Raw genomic sequence first — 12,441 nt, forward strand, 5'->3', positions numbered from 1 at the left:
CAAATCTACCTAGTCTCACTTTGTCCATATCACTACCATTCACTTGAATGGAGAAAACCTTGTAAGATGCTATCAATCGGTAAAGATGTATATGAAAGGTTGAGGAAAAATGAAATATTTGACTGGTGAAAAGAAGGCTCCAGCAGAACCTGATTCAATCTATGAAACTTGGGATGTTGAAAAAACTATGGTGATGGTCTGGCTTGTTAACTCTATGGAAGAAGAGATCAGCTCCAATAATATGTGCTATCCCACATCAAAGGAACTATGGGACAACGTAATTGAAATGTATCCAAACCATGAAAATCAATCTCAAATTTTCGGGTTAAATATCAAACTTGGAGAATAAAGCAAGAGGAGGCCAGAGTTACGAAGTACTTTAATTCTTTAAAAAGAATCCGGCAAGACTTAGATCTTTTCGATACCTATGAGTGGAAATTTGTTGAAGATGGCAAACATCACAAGAAAACAATTGAGAAAACCCAAATCTATAAGTTCTTGGCTGGTCTCAATGTTGAGTTTGATGAGGTGAGGGGGAGGATTATTGGAAGGCAGCCCCTACCTACCTTCAATTAGTGAAGTATTCGCAGAAGTCAGAGGAGAGGAGAGTCGAAGGAATGTTATGTTAGAAAAAAGGACACCTACATATGCTATTGAAAGTTCAGCGCTGGCCACCATGGGAGCACGATATAAGAGGAACACCCCATACGTGCAGAAAAGTGATGAAAAGCTACGTGTTTGGAGTGATTTCTGCATTAAACCTCGCCATTGGAGTTGTTGCTTATGGAATTTGTGAAATTATTTGGATAAAAAGGTTGCTTGAAGAGCTGAAGTCATCACAATCATCTCTTATGAAGTTATATTGTGACAACAAGGCAGCTATTGCAATTGCTCATAATCATGTACTTCATGATCACACAAAGTATGTTTAGGTAGATAAGCATTTTATTAAGGAGAAAATTGAGAGCAGTCAAGTGTGTATGCCTTATGTTTCTACTGAAGAGCAGGTGGCAGACATCTTTACACAAGAACTGTGTAAGAAACAATTTGATTTTCTGACTAAAAAGCTGACTATGGAGAACATTTTTTGTCCAGCTTAAGGGAGAGTGTTGGAAAATCAACTTTTTTATTATTATACAATATAGCTGTATAATAACTCTGATTTTATTGTACCATATTTTTAGGGAATTAGTTGAGAGATTCAATGTGTCTTTATTATTTGATTTGTTTCCTTAATAGGGATTATTGTACATGTTATATACACTGTCGGTGTATTAGAAATAAAAATTACAGAAAATTATTACCCTAAATCTGTCGACTTACAACAGTTAGAACACTTTACTTTGATTCAGAATCTGCATCCAGAGCCAAGTGAAGTGTTCTCTTTCAAATCTTTCTTTTCATCGCTTATCTCGAGCCAACAACATGTTGAGGTAAAGTGGGCCAGGGCTTTATGGAGAAGTAGTGTTCCTTCTAAGGTGAAAGTGTTTGAATAGTCAGTAACTTTGGAAAAAGTGAACGTTTATGACAAACTACAACAAAGAAGACCATACCATGTGTAATCTCGAAGCTGGTGTGTTTGCTGCAAGGCAAGCAGGGAGACCATTGACCATTTTCTTATGGAAATTATGGTCCAAATTATTTTTGGAATTTGGGGTTTTTCGGGTCTTACTCATTGTTGCTCCCAATGATCAAGAGTAAGCTGGTAGGAAGCAAGTGTATGTCTAACTGTGGAAGTCAGCAGTACTAGTTATGTGGGCAGTTTGGAATGAGAAAAATAGCAGAATTTTTAGGGTAGAGAGCGTTCAGCAAAGGACATGTGGGAGAAAATTAAATTTTGGGTAGCATCATAGATCTTTAAGTCAAAGCACTTTGAGGATCTATCCTTCTTAGACTGGGGTAACCTATTATTGTAATAGATGTGATGTTTTCCTATTTTAATAAACTGAGTCTAGCTTCAGATCTAATTGTAGAAATTTGTGGTTTTGTGCTTTTGTACTCTCTTGGGGGTCCCAAGTTTTGTAGCCATGGTATTTCTCTACTTTTTGTGAGGGTTCTAATAACAATTTTGACATTTGACCTCTGTCCCTTAAAACAGTCCAAGTATTTTAGCCGTAATTTTAATACTCTTAACTTGTTGCAAGATTCTCCTTTTCATTATTATAATCATATCATTATTTATTTATTTTTTAAAAACAAGACTAGTATTATTAAATAAAGTTTACAAAATCAGAAAAAGGTAGAATAAAATTACCAAAATCTCCCTAGACATAAACACTGAGAACCCAAAAAAACGTTCATTCTCTCAACCAATCCGAGAAAGGGTTATCTTTAAATTACTTTACATTATGAACCCCCATGAAACATTCAGTTTGTCTCCCATCATGAAAGGGATAAGTTGAAAAATACTTCTTTTTTTGTTATAATTAATCAAAAATACCTTCATATTATTTTTTTATTAAAATATACCCACGTTTTTTAGTGGATTGCCTAATATATCTTCACTCTCTACTTAAGTGTAGCATATAATTTACATAACCTAGAGGGTCTTATGGGAAAATCATCCATAAAAGTGGGTATATCTAAAAAAATATGAAAATAGAGGTAAAAATTAAAACAAGTAAAGTGGGTATACAATGTAATTTCCTCATTATGAAACTGCAATTAAACACCCCTTTATCCACTTCCTCCAAATCCTCCCAAAGTTCTTCCCCAATACAAAATCGAAAAGGCCTCACTCTACAAGATCATATGCTTTTTCGAAATCCACTCTAATTTTTATTTTATTTTAGAAAACAAGACAAAGGTCACGTGTCTACCTACTCTCAAATTTATTAGGGAGCCTCATTTATGGCAGGCGAAAGAAAGTCGTGGTAACAAAGCAAACATGTACATAAAACTGTAAGCTCCCTAACCAAGAATTATCAACTTGTCTTATGATACGAGTCCCTATCCAACCACAACATCCATAGACAAAGCAAAGAAAGGGGAAAAAAACCCATACCATATTTCATCTCTCTCTCTCTATACTTTCTTCTCAAGAATCATGGGATACTATACTCGAAACCCTAACAAACGCCCCAACAACAACCGTCCTCACGCCAATCGCCGAAAAAGGATCCCTCCTCTTTCCAACGGCACCACCTCCCCTCCGGCTACCAAATCCACGGTCGAAAAGCCTCATCACGTCGGAAGCTTCTTCACGGGTCAAATCAAGATCTTGAAACGCGGCGAGGAATTTAAAGAAAAGGTTACGACGATGACTAAGACAACAACGAAGTCAACTGTAGACGCGAGTCCTCCTCGGAAGGAACACTACAGACTAACCAATCCTGAGTCGGCGGGTTTGCTTGGCCCAGAACCTGTGACGATTCAAACTCGAATCCGATCTCAAGAACCTACACGAACTTTTCTGTTCTACACAGGGTCGACGGTATGTATAGCTTCGCCACCGCCGAGTTCTCTCCCTCTTCCGGTTTTCTCAAAGAAAGGTGTAGCATCTACGATTAATCTTGAAGCAACTAGTGTTTTGTTGAAGGTTTTACGTCTCGATATGGCTTGGATCTGGTCAGATCTTTTGTTTTAAAGCGTAGATCTACTGTTTTTTCAGCCATGGATACTAACTTTTACGTGGAAATTCTCTCTTTTCTTTTCTTTTCTTTCTTCCCTTTTTTAAGTTTGAGTTTTCTGACTGCTTGACCTTCCCTTATTTTTTCAACGGGAGGTCAGTCATAACTCTCGACCTTAGCTTTTCCGAAAATCATCCAAAGTTGTGTATAAAATCTGGTTAGCAAAACCATGATCTATGTAGCTAGTTTTGTTGTTTCTTTAGGGATCTTTCGTTTTGGGGTTTCTCTTTTGTAGTAGGTCTGGGTATTTTGATAATATATTTATGTGTATACCTCGAAAGAAAAGGTCGTAGAGTTGACTAGTTCTATATCTAGAGTTGACTAGTTCTATATCTGCTGCTTGTAAGATCATCCCTGTAGTTTAGACTTTTCAGTCTTTTTCAAAATAAAAAGGGGAAAAAAACCCATTATTCTTGGATTGATCTATTCTTTTTGTTGCTTTGTTGACAACCGAAGCATCATTAAGTTTAAGGGGAAAAAAAAGACCGCCAAAGAAGCTTAAATACTTAAACCAGGAACTATTTTCATAGTATTAGGAAAATGATAAAATCAGAATAGGTAGAAATAAATCTTAAAGAGCTTAACACTACCCACAAGAATACAACACCAAAGATGATAAAAAGGAAATTAAAAATAGAAAAGAAAAAAAAATACTTTGTGAGTATTGGTAGTACTAGAAGCAATGAATCCACTTACTTGTATATGAACTTCAAGAGGAACAGGCCTCACGCTTGGTTTAAAGTTGAAGAGTCCAATTTCACCAACACCCAGCCAGTCAGCCAAGTCACTAAATAGAGACAGCAAGAACTTTAGAAGAAACACTAAAATATCCATATGAAGATAAAGTGATTGAAGAAACATTGCTTAAATTACCTTGCATTTGCTAAAGCCGTAGAGAGACCCACAAATCGTACTGCACGATCAGTTTGTGATGATATGTATCTCATCCGTGACACAATAACCTGGAATCTTAAAGTAGTAAGTGACAAGGTTTCAGAAAAAAGAAAAAGAAAGTGGGAGAAAGTCAGTGACTCAAATCAAATGGTTCCCAATTCCTTAGGAATTAACACATCCCAACATCAATAAGCTATGACGCAAAACAAGAGATAAAATAAGGAATATGCATCTATGCTTAACATTGGCTTACATTTATCAACAAAATTTTGAAAACTATGCTTGAAATTCTAATTGGGAACCCAAATGCCCCTCTCATTATTCCACCCTCTGCTTCTCCTCTCTCTTTCTAAAAACAAAACACCATACTTGAAATCTCTCTATACAAAACACTCACTTCAGAAAAATATATTTGATATATCCCTTGTAATACAATGGAAAAAAAAATTTATTTTATTCTTCTGAAAAAGAACTAAAAGTCATATGTCTTAGACTGACCTCCTCCCAATTTTATTAGGATGCCTCACTCATGGCGATGTAAACCATAGTAACAAAATTGATACATTACAACAAATCCTAAGACAAACAAAGTTTAGAACATACATCTAGTATAGTGAAAAAAGACATCGAAATTAAGATGTCTAAGCCAAAAAGGTAGCAACAACAGAAGTTTGACTCCTTGACAATTTTTGTCTTGTTCCTCTCTTCTCTCTCCTCTTACTGAGTAAATTCCCATGCACGTTAGGGGTGGTCATGGTCCTTCTAGCCATGATCGTCACCAAAACCCCACTGGTTATGAGAAGAAAAAGGGCTACTACCCCACCGGTTTTGGTCTGGATAAACATCCTGGATCTTTTGGAGACCAGGGAAAGAAAAGATATTGGAGCTTTCGTACTACTCATAAGGTGTTTATGCTCACCTTAACAAAGGATGGGGGGTTGGTCGGGATATGCAAAAGAACTCGTCTCTTGAGTAATGAATCAATCGTTTCGCAGCTACGAGGTTAGTTGAAGTATTAAAAGATCTGCAGATAAGGGAAGAGAAGCAGAGGATGAACTACAAGAGATCTTTTCGAAACAACTCGAACAATTGCTTTATGGAGAAGTTCCAAAATAGGAGGGGTGAGTTCATTAAGCTATTTGTCCTTAAAAACAATAGGATAACCATGGTGAGAAAAGGTAGGGGATGGAGTGAATTTGCAAGGTGCCTCAATAGAATCCTAAAAAGAAACAGCAAACAGAAGATGGAGAACCAGTCATCGACAATGGAGGCAATGGAAGTTGGCAGGGTAGAGGGCCCAAAAAAATCTTGGGCGAACGTGGTGAAACAGGCAACTAAAACAACGAGAAACAAAACCAGTAGCAGAATCAATAGTTCAGATTACGTTAGAGGAACGAAGTCGATCAGCGGAAAACTTCCCTTTTGGTCTTCCATTTATAAAAATAGAATAAGAGGCTGAAGATAAACAACCTTTTATCCATTTCCTCCACTTCTGGCCAAAACCTTTTCTTGCTAATGCCATGTCTAAAAATTCCCACTCAACATAGTCATAAACGTTCTCAAAGTCTATTTTGAAAACTAAACCACTTTGTCCTTTGCTTCTATATTCCTCCACCGACTCATAAGCCACTAATATTGAGTCTAAGATCTGCCTATTTTCCATGAAAGCAGACTAAGTTTCAGAAACAATAACAGTCAACAACCCCCGAAGCTTGATAAACAATACTTTGGAAATAATCTTGTACAAGCTTGTAATTAAACTAATAGGCCTATAATCCTTCACCTTACAACTATTTAGGGGATAAGACAAATGTACGTCTCATTCATGGGGATAGGGGATCTCCCTAGCCCTTAGTACCATTTCCCTCAGTCTGCCATGAATAAAAATAGAATAGGAGAGAGGATAAACATCCTCTCATTCAATTCCTCCACTTCGGTCTGAAGCCCTTTCTTGCTAGAACCAACTCTAGAAAGTCCCACTCGACATAGTCATATGCTATCTCAAAGTCTATTTTAAAAACAAATTCACTCCTTCCCTTACTTCTACATTCCTCCACAGTTTCGTTAGCCACCAAGTCCGAGTCTAAAATTTGTCTTTCTTCCAAAAAAGCGACCTAGGTTTCAAAAATAGTATCATCAAGAACCCCCCAGGGGAAGCCTGAGAGACAAGACCTTATGTACGAGTCATATGTATGTCCCATTCATGCTTCCTTGAATGCTTCTATCTTCTGAGAACCTTTTGAACACCCTCATCAAACCATCCTTCAATATTTCCCATTTAGCTTGATATACAGCCAATGAGAAACCGTTTGGCCCTGGTGCTGACCACATCATAGTCAAAAGTTGCCTCTTTAATTTCCTCCTCCTTGAAAGACCTCTCAAGGTGTGCTGCTAGGTAATGTGGGACTCCTTTCCACTCAATACCCTCAATATCAATCGCTTCTTGATTAATATAAATTAGAACAAAATGAAGCGATCTCATTCACTATGTCGTCCTCTCTATCAAGAATTACCTCGTCATCTCTCTCAATTCTAGAAATGAAATTCATGGATTTCCTGACAGTTAACATACGATGAAATAGCTTTGAGTTTGCAACCATTTCTTTGGCCGATTTAAATCTTGATTTCAGCCAAATTCTTCTTTCTTCAAAAGAAATTTGCTGCCAAACTTTTTTTATTATTCTTCTTTCTTCCCCTAATTGTGGATCCAAGTTACCCCTCTCCTCCAACCTGATAAGCTATGTTATTCTCCTCTCTAACACTTGTTTCAGAAAACGTTTACCACTGACTCCACTCCTTGACCTTTGCTTTTAACTTGTTTCAACATTTCCATAAATTTGTATCCTGGCCAACCCACTGCTCGAGCATCCTTCTACCAAATTGCAAGTTCCTTCTTAAAAGAATTATGTTCAAACCACGAATTGTCGAAACGGAAAGGACATGGTCCCCACAAAAGTGGGTTGGAATTTAAAACGGTCGGGCTATGAACTGATACAATTCTTACATGTACGTCCTGCCTAACAAAGGAATATAACTCATTCCATTTGTTAAGGAAAATAAATATATTATCCAATCCTGCAACAAATGGGTCATTGTCTAAATTCTAACCATGTGTTCCTCCTGTTATTCAATTTGAGATCAACAAGTCTCAAGTCCCTAATGAGTTCATCAAACTATATGTTTTCAGTAGGGGTGTTCATAAAATACTCAATCCAATCCAATCTGCACGTTCCAATCCACAAAGTGCAGATATCTGCACTTGTACAGATTGGATTAGATTGGAAAATCTAAAAATCCACACATGTACGGATCTGATGTTGATTGACATGTAAAAATAACTGATTCAATCTAATCCACACATATTTATATATACTTTAAAAAAATTATATATACAATTAATAATTTTATGTAAAAAATAATAGTCAACAATCTAATACATGATACAAATATACTTCAAAACTTAATAGATCAAGCGTATATTCCATTCTTATTTATAAAGAAAATATATAATATTAAATAAAATTAATTTCTTTATACATATAATTTTTTTCTTCTTCTTTTGAATTTCTTTTTTTTTATTTTAATTTGTTGTTGCAAACATAAAACAACAATAATTTATTTGATATTGTTGTTAGTTATGTGAAAAAATATATATTTTCAATAAATATCAAATAATTCAACATTAACCAATTCAAAATAATCGATCCAATCCACACTTTTGCAGATTGGATTAGATTAAATTTGAGTTATTATGCGAATTGAATTGGATCCAAAATATGAAATTTGCACTTAATGCAGATCGGATGCACTATGAGCAAAATAGTGCAAATTTGATTGGATAACCACCCCTAGCTTTTAGTAATAAATCTACTATTCATTTTCTCTCCCACCCTTCAAACCACAATAAAATCTCCCCCCAAACACCATTTGTCTCTACAAATAGCACCTAAACCTGCCATATCACCCCAAAACTCTAACTTCTCACCATATCTGCTAGGTCCATACACCCTTAAAAACCACCCTGGGTCCTTGCCATCAGCTTCAATCAACAACGATATAAAAAACTCCTCTACTAATGAGTCCAACACTTTAAAATTCCTCGTGTCCCATAATATTAGAGTCCCACCTGATCTCCCTATAGCAAGTAGAAGAGTCCAAGTCCTACAAACCTCTTATCCACACTCTCCCTCTTAATTTCTTATAGTACAATTAAATTAGAATTAATCTTGCATATTGTTGCCCTAATAGCTCTCCTTTTCTGCCCCACTGCCCCTAATATTGTTGCATATTTGTATATAATTAAATCAATTCTATATATGTCTATGTCAAACTGTTTAGTTTTTGTCTTTGCAGTTTGGTTTTCAAACCTAGAAATCTAGTTTCAATTTGTTATTTCTACAATGCCATATATATTTAGAATTGTTCCATCATTTTTGTTTTTTCTATTTTTGTAGTTTTGTTTGCGAATCTAAAAATCTAGTTTTAATTTGTTATTTCTACAAATTTTTGCCAATTTGATGAAACTGTCATGAATATGTTCTTGAAGGTTTGAATCAGATGCAAATTTGAATTATCATGAAAAAATTAAGTTCTGATGGAACCATTGAATTACCATTGAAATGCCAATGTGAAATTCATTAAAGGCGAAATATTGAACTACCATAAGAAGTAGCATCAAAATATAAAGACTATATGTATTATACTTACAACCAATAAGTAATCTAACTAGTATTTGCTACCATCCAACTAGCGTTGAATTAAAACCCTCAAGAACATGTAGATAGAAATTCATGAAAAAAATTGTAGAATAATAGATTGAACCAAGTTTTCAAAATCTGAGCGAAAAAAAAAAAAAACAATCAATAAATATTGCAAATATAAACAAAACACCACGAAATACAATATTTGTTTTTCAGACAAATATACATCACTGCATAAACAGATCATTAGTTTAATGGATTCAAAATGAGCTTTTATGTGGACAACATGATTTTGTGTGTTGCTTTACAAGGGACGTGTCAACAAAATTGCTTACATGAGTATGGAAATTGGATGAGAGATGGATTTCAGGTTAGTGTTTCTAATGTTAGAAGGGAGAAGGACAGAAAGGGATATATATTTGCCCGAAGAGCATTTTTGTCCAAATTTGCTTTACAAGCATAGTTTATAAATTTTTCTAAATAAATACAAAACCACTCAGTGCCCTTCAAGTAATGAAAAGGGTGCTAATTTTATAAAATAAAATGCTTATGTATATTATATTTGTTAGCAAGTACCTCAAGGATGGGTCCACGATCAGCCCCCAATAAGTGAATCTCATCCAAAATTACTAGACCAACCTATTGAACAAGTACACATGTTAACAAACGCAGGCTGAAGGCACATTATGATCTATTAGTCTCAATAGGAACACCTAAAAATAGATAATCATGAAGGAAAATAAATCTCGTAAGAAATAACATAGGGAAGTGAATGAATGCACCTTTTTCACATAATTTCGACTATGCCAATTACGACTAATACCATCCCACTTTTCAGGAGTGGATATAATGATATCTGCTGACAAGAGAGCTGTCAAATCTGGAGTATAATCTCCAGTCATTTCAACCTGGGGGAAACATTTTGCTTTATCAGCATCAAATCCCAAAAATCAATGTTTGGCTAACAGATCGAAATATTCACCATCTCCTTCTTAAGCTGGCGAACAAGCCCTTTTCTCCAATCATTCATTCTTTCGCGAACAATAGCCTTCAAAGGTGCTATGTAGATAACCTATACCAAATAAAAATTATAACAAACCACACTTTTAGATGAAGCATCTAGAACATATATAACACAACAGGAAACAAACATAGCAGCTCAATGCTACATATAATGCAAAATACTAGAGCAAAATCCAATTTTTGCTCAGTTGGATGACAGAAGGGTGTAGAATTCAGACACAAGCAGGGTATTCTCATGTAAATTAGCATTTCATAGACTTAGTTCTCACCAATTGCTTCATGAGGGAAAATGGGGAAAAACTGTTTGGAGAAGTTGCTTAACATCAAAAATCAAAGAATTCGGATGACTTCTAGCTTTGGTGTGACACTGAACGTTCATGAGAAATTACTACGAGAGAAGACCATATTAGGTTTTGTCTCAAAAATGGTGTGTACAAGTAAGAAAGATGGGGTGACTTTTTCACATTTATTTTGGAGGCCCTTTCACTTGGGTGTTGTGGCACAAGATGATTTGAGTATTTGGTATACAGTGGTGTATGCCTCGTACTTGCAGACATATGTTGTTGTGAAAAGTGAAAGGGGTAGGAGAATTTCTTCACAGTGGACAGAAGCCACTCACACTATTTTCATGGTAGTTTGGCTAGAAAGAAATGGCAGAATCTTTGAAGACGGTGAATGAAGCAGAAGGCCTGAGGGAGAACAACTTGGGTCTACAAGGTTAAAGGATATAAGGAACTCTCCATCCTAGATCTCAGTAGAGATTAGGGAAATTTTCTGCACTAAGCAGTATTTGTCTAGTCATTTTATTTTACACTGTTATATTATAACCGTAAGGGATCATATATGATCTCTTCACTTTGTATTTCCTGCAATATTAATACAAAGTTGTTTCTTTTCAAACATATATATATTAAGCAAAATACTATTACTATATATAGGGAAATTTTAACAAATGAACAGAGTTAAATAGGAAACACATGACATATCCTACAGAAAAAAGAAATTATGCCGTTCAACAATATTGTACTTGTGCAAAGTGACATAAACATCACAAATATCTTACTGTAGCAAATGATAAGAAATGAAAATGTAAATTGAGCAAGGGTAGAATGAAGTCAAGTTTAGACTGGGAAATAAACCAGCAAGACCAAAATGAATACCTCAAGTTGTCTTTATGAACAATTATGTTGCCTTAGTTGTTCTGCAATTGCAACATATTGCGTAGGAAATTTAAAATATGTACCTTCATATCAGGCTGAGTGTTGAAGAGGCGAAGCATAGCCAGCTCAGCTGATATAGTTTTTCCACTTCCAGTGGGAGCTCCTAATAGAACATTATTATCTGTGTGGTATAGAACATGAAAAGCCTGCCGATTCCCAAAAAAAAATATTACACGCTATTTCCATATAATATATATATATAAGATATATAAACAAAATAACCATCAAATATTGTAGGGTTGGTCAGGGATTCTAGTTTCAAAAAAGCAAAAAAAGAAAGAACCTGAGTTTGTATTGGATTAAAATGTGAAAATTTGTACAAGGCTTCATAGGTACTGTTTCCAAGTGCAGTCACAGGAAGAGGTTTCAAATCTAGTAGTTCTGTGTGGGAAGTGCGGGCCTGTAAAAAGCAGAGATTTATATCAGACAGACCCTAAATGTACAATTAATTATCAATAACATTGATTGTATCTGATAAGTTGAAGGGGACAAAAAAAAAGGAGATGGGGTGTGGGGGGAGAGACTACCTCAGGAAGTGCAAGGTTTGAGAAAGATATGGTATAGAAAGCCTCTGCTTGCAACCAAGAATCAGAAACAGCACGAATGTAGTATTGTGGTGGATGTGGTTCAAATATAGGCACTGTGAATGAAAGCTTCTGTGGTTCCCCTTTTGACATTCGCTTTGTTAGGGTAAAAAGCTCCGAGTGATAGATATGATCATTTTCCGTATCCTGTTTCGAGTTATTCAATTAAAAATCTCATAATCATGAAAACTTGCAACCTTCTCATTCTTTCTCAGGAAACAAACACATTAGTGAAAAGACATTAGCTAAAGGCAAGAACAACAAAGTCAACTAATAATTACAATGAAGCTTTTTTTTTCTTAACAAGAAGAAATGAAAGATAATTATGTAAGAACAAGTCCTGTGAACAATAACAGTTGTATTTTAACTAAACTTTGTGTTTCTCATAAAA

The 12,441-nt window shown here is 35.4% G+C and overlaps 1 protein-coding gene across 1 annotated transcript in view; it reads right to left on the bottom strand.

The window, feature by feature from the left end:
- The window catches only part of LOC115710054 (DExH-box ATP-dependent RNA helicase DExH14), a 35,738-nt gene that overhangs the window by 11,670 nt on the left and 11,627 nt on the right, over nt 1–12,441 (bottom strand). The window contains exons 28-35 of the mRNA XM_030638373.2: nt 11,994–12,197; nt 11,750–11,866; nt 11,490–11,612; nt 10,206–10,295; nt 10,006–10,131; nt 9,800–9,862; nt 4,503–4,591; nt 4,326–4,416 (exon numbers count right to left, since the gene is read on the bottom strand). Coding sequence (XP_030494233.2) covers nt 4,326–4,416; nt 4,503–4,591; nt 9,800–9,862; nt 10,006–10,131; nt 10,206–10,295; nt 11,490–11,612; nt 11,750–11,866; nt 11,994–12,197 — 903 coding nt within the window. The remainder of the gene's footprint in view (nt 1–4,325; nt 4,417–4,502; nt 4,592–9,799; nt 9,863–10,005; nt 10,132–10,205; nt 10,296–11,489; nt 11,613–11,749; nt 11,867–11,993; nt 12,198–12,441) is intronic.

The sequence above is a fragment of the Cannabis sativa genome, chromosome 3 (genome assembly GCF_029168945.1).
Source record: "Cannabis sativa cultivar Pink pepper isolate KNU-18-1 chromosome 3, ASM2916894v1, whole genome shotgun sequence".
NCBI lineage: Eukaryota > Viridiplantae > Streptophyta > Magnoliopsida > Rosales > Cannabaceae > Cannabis > Cannabis sativa.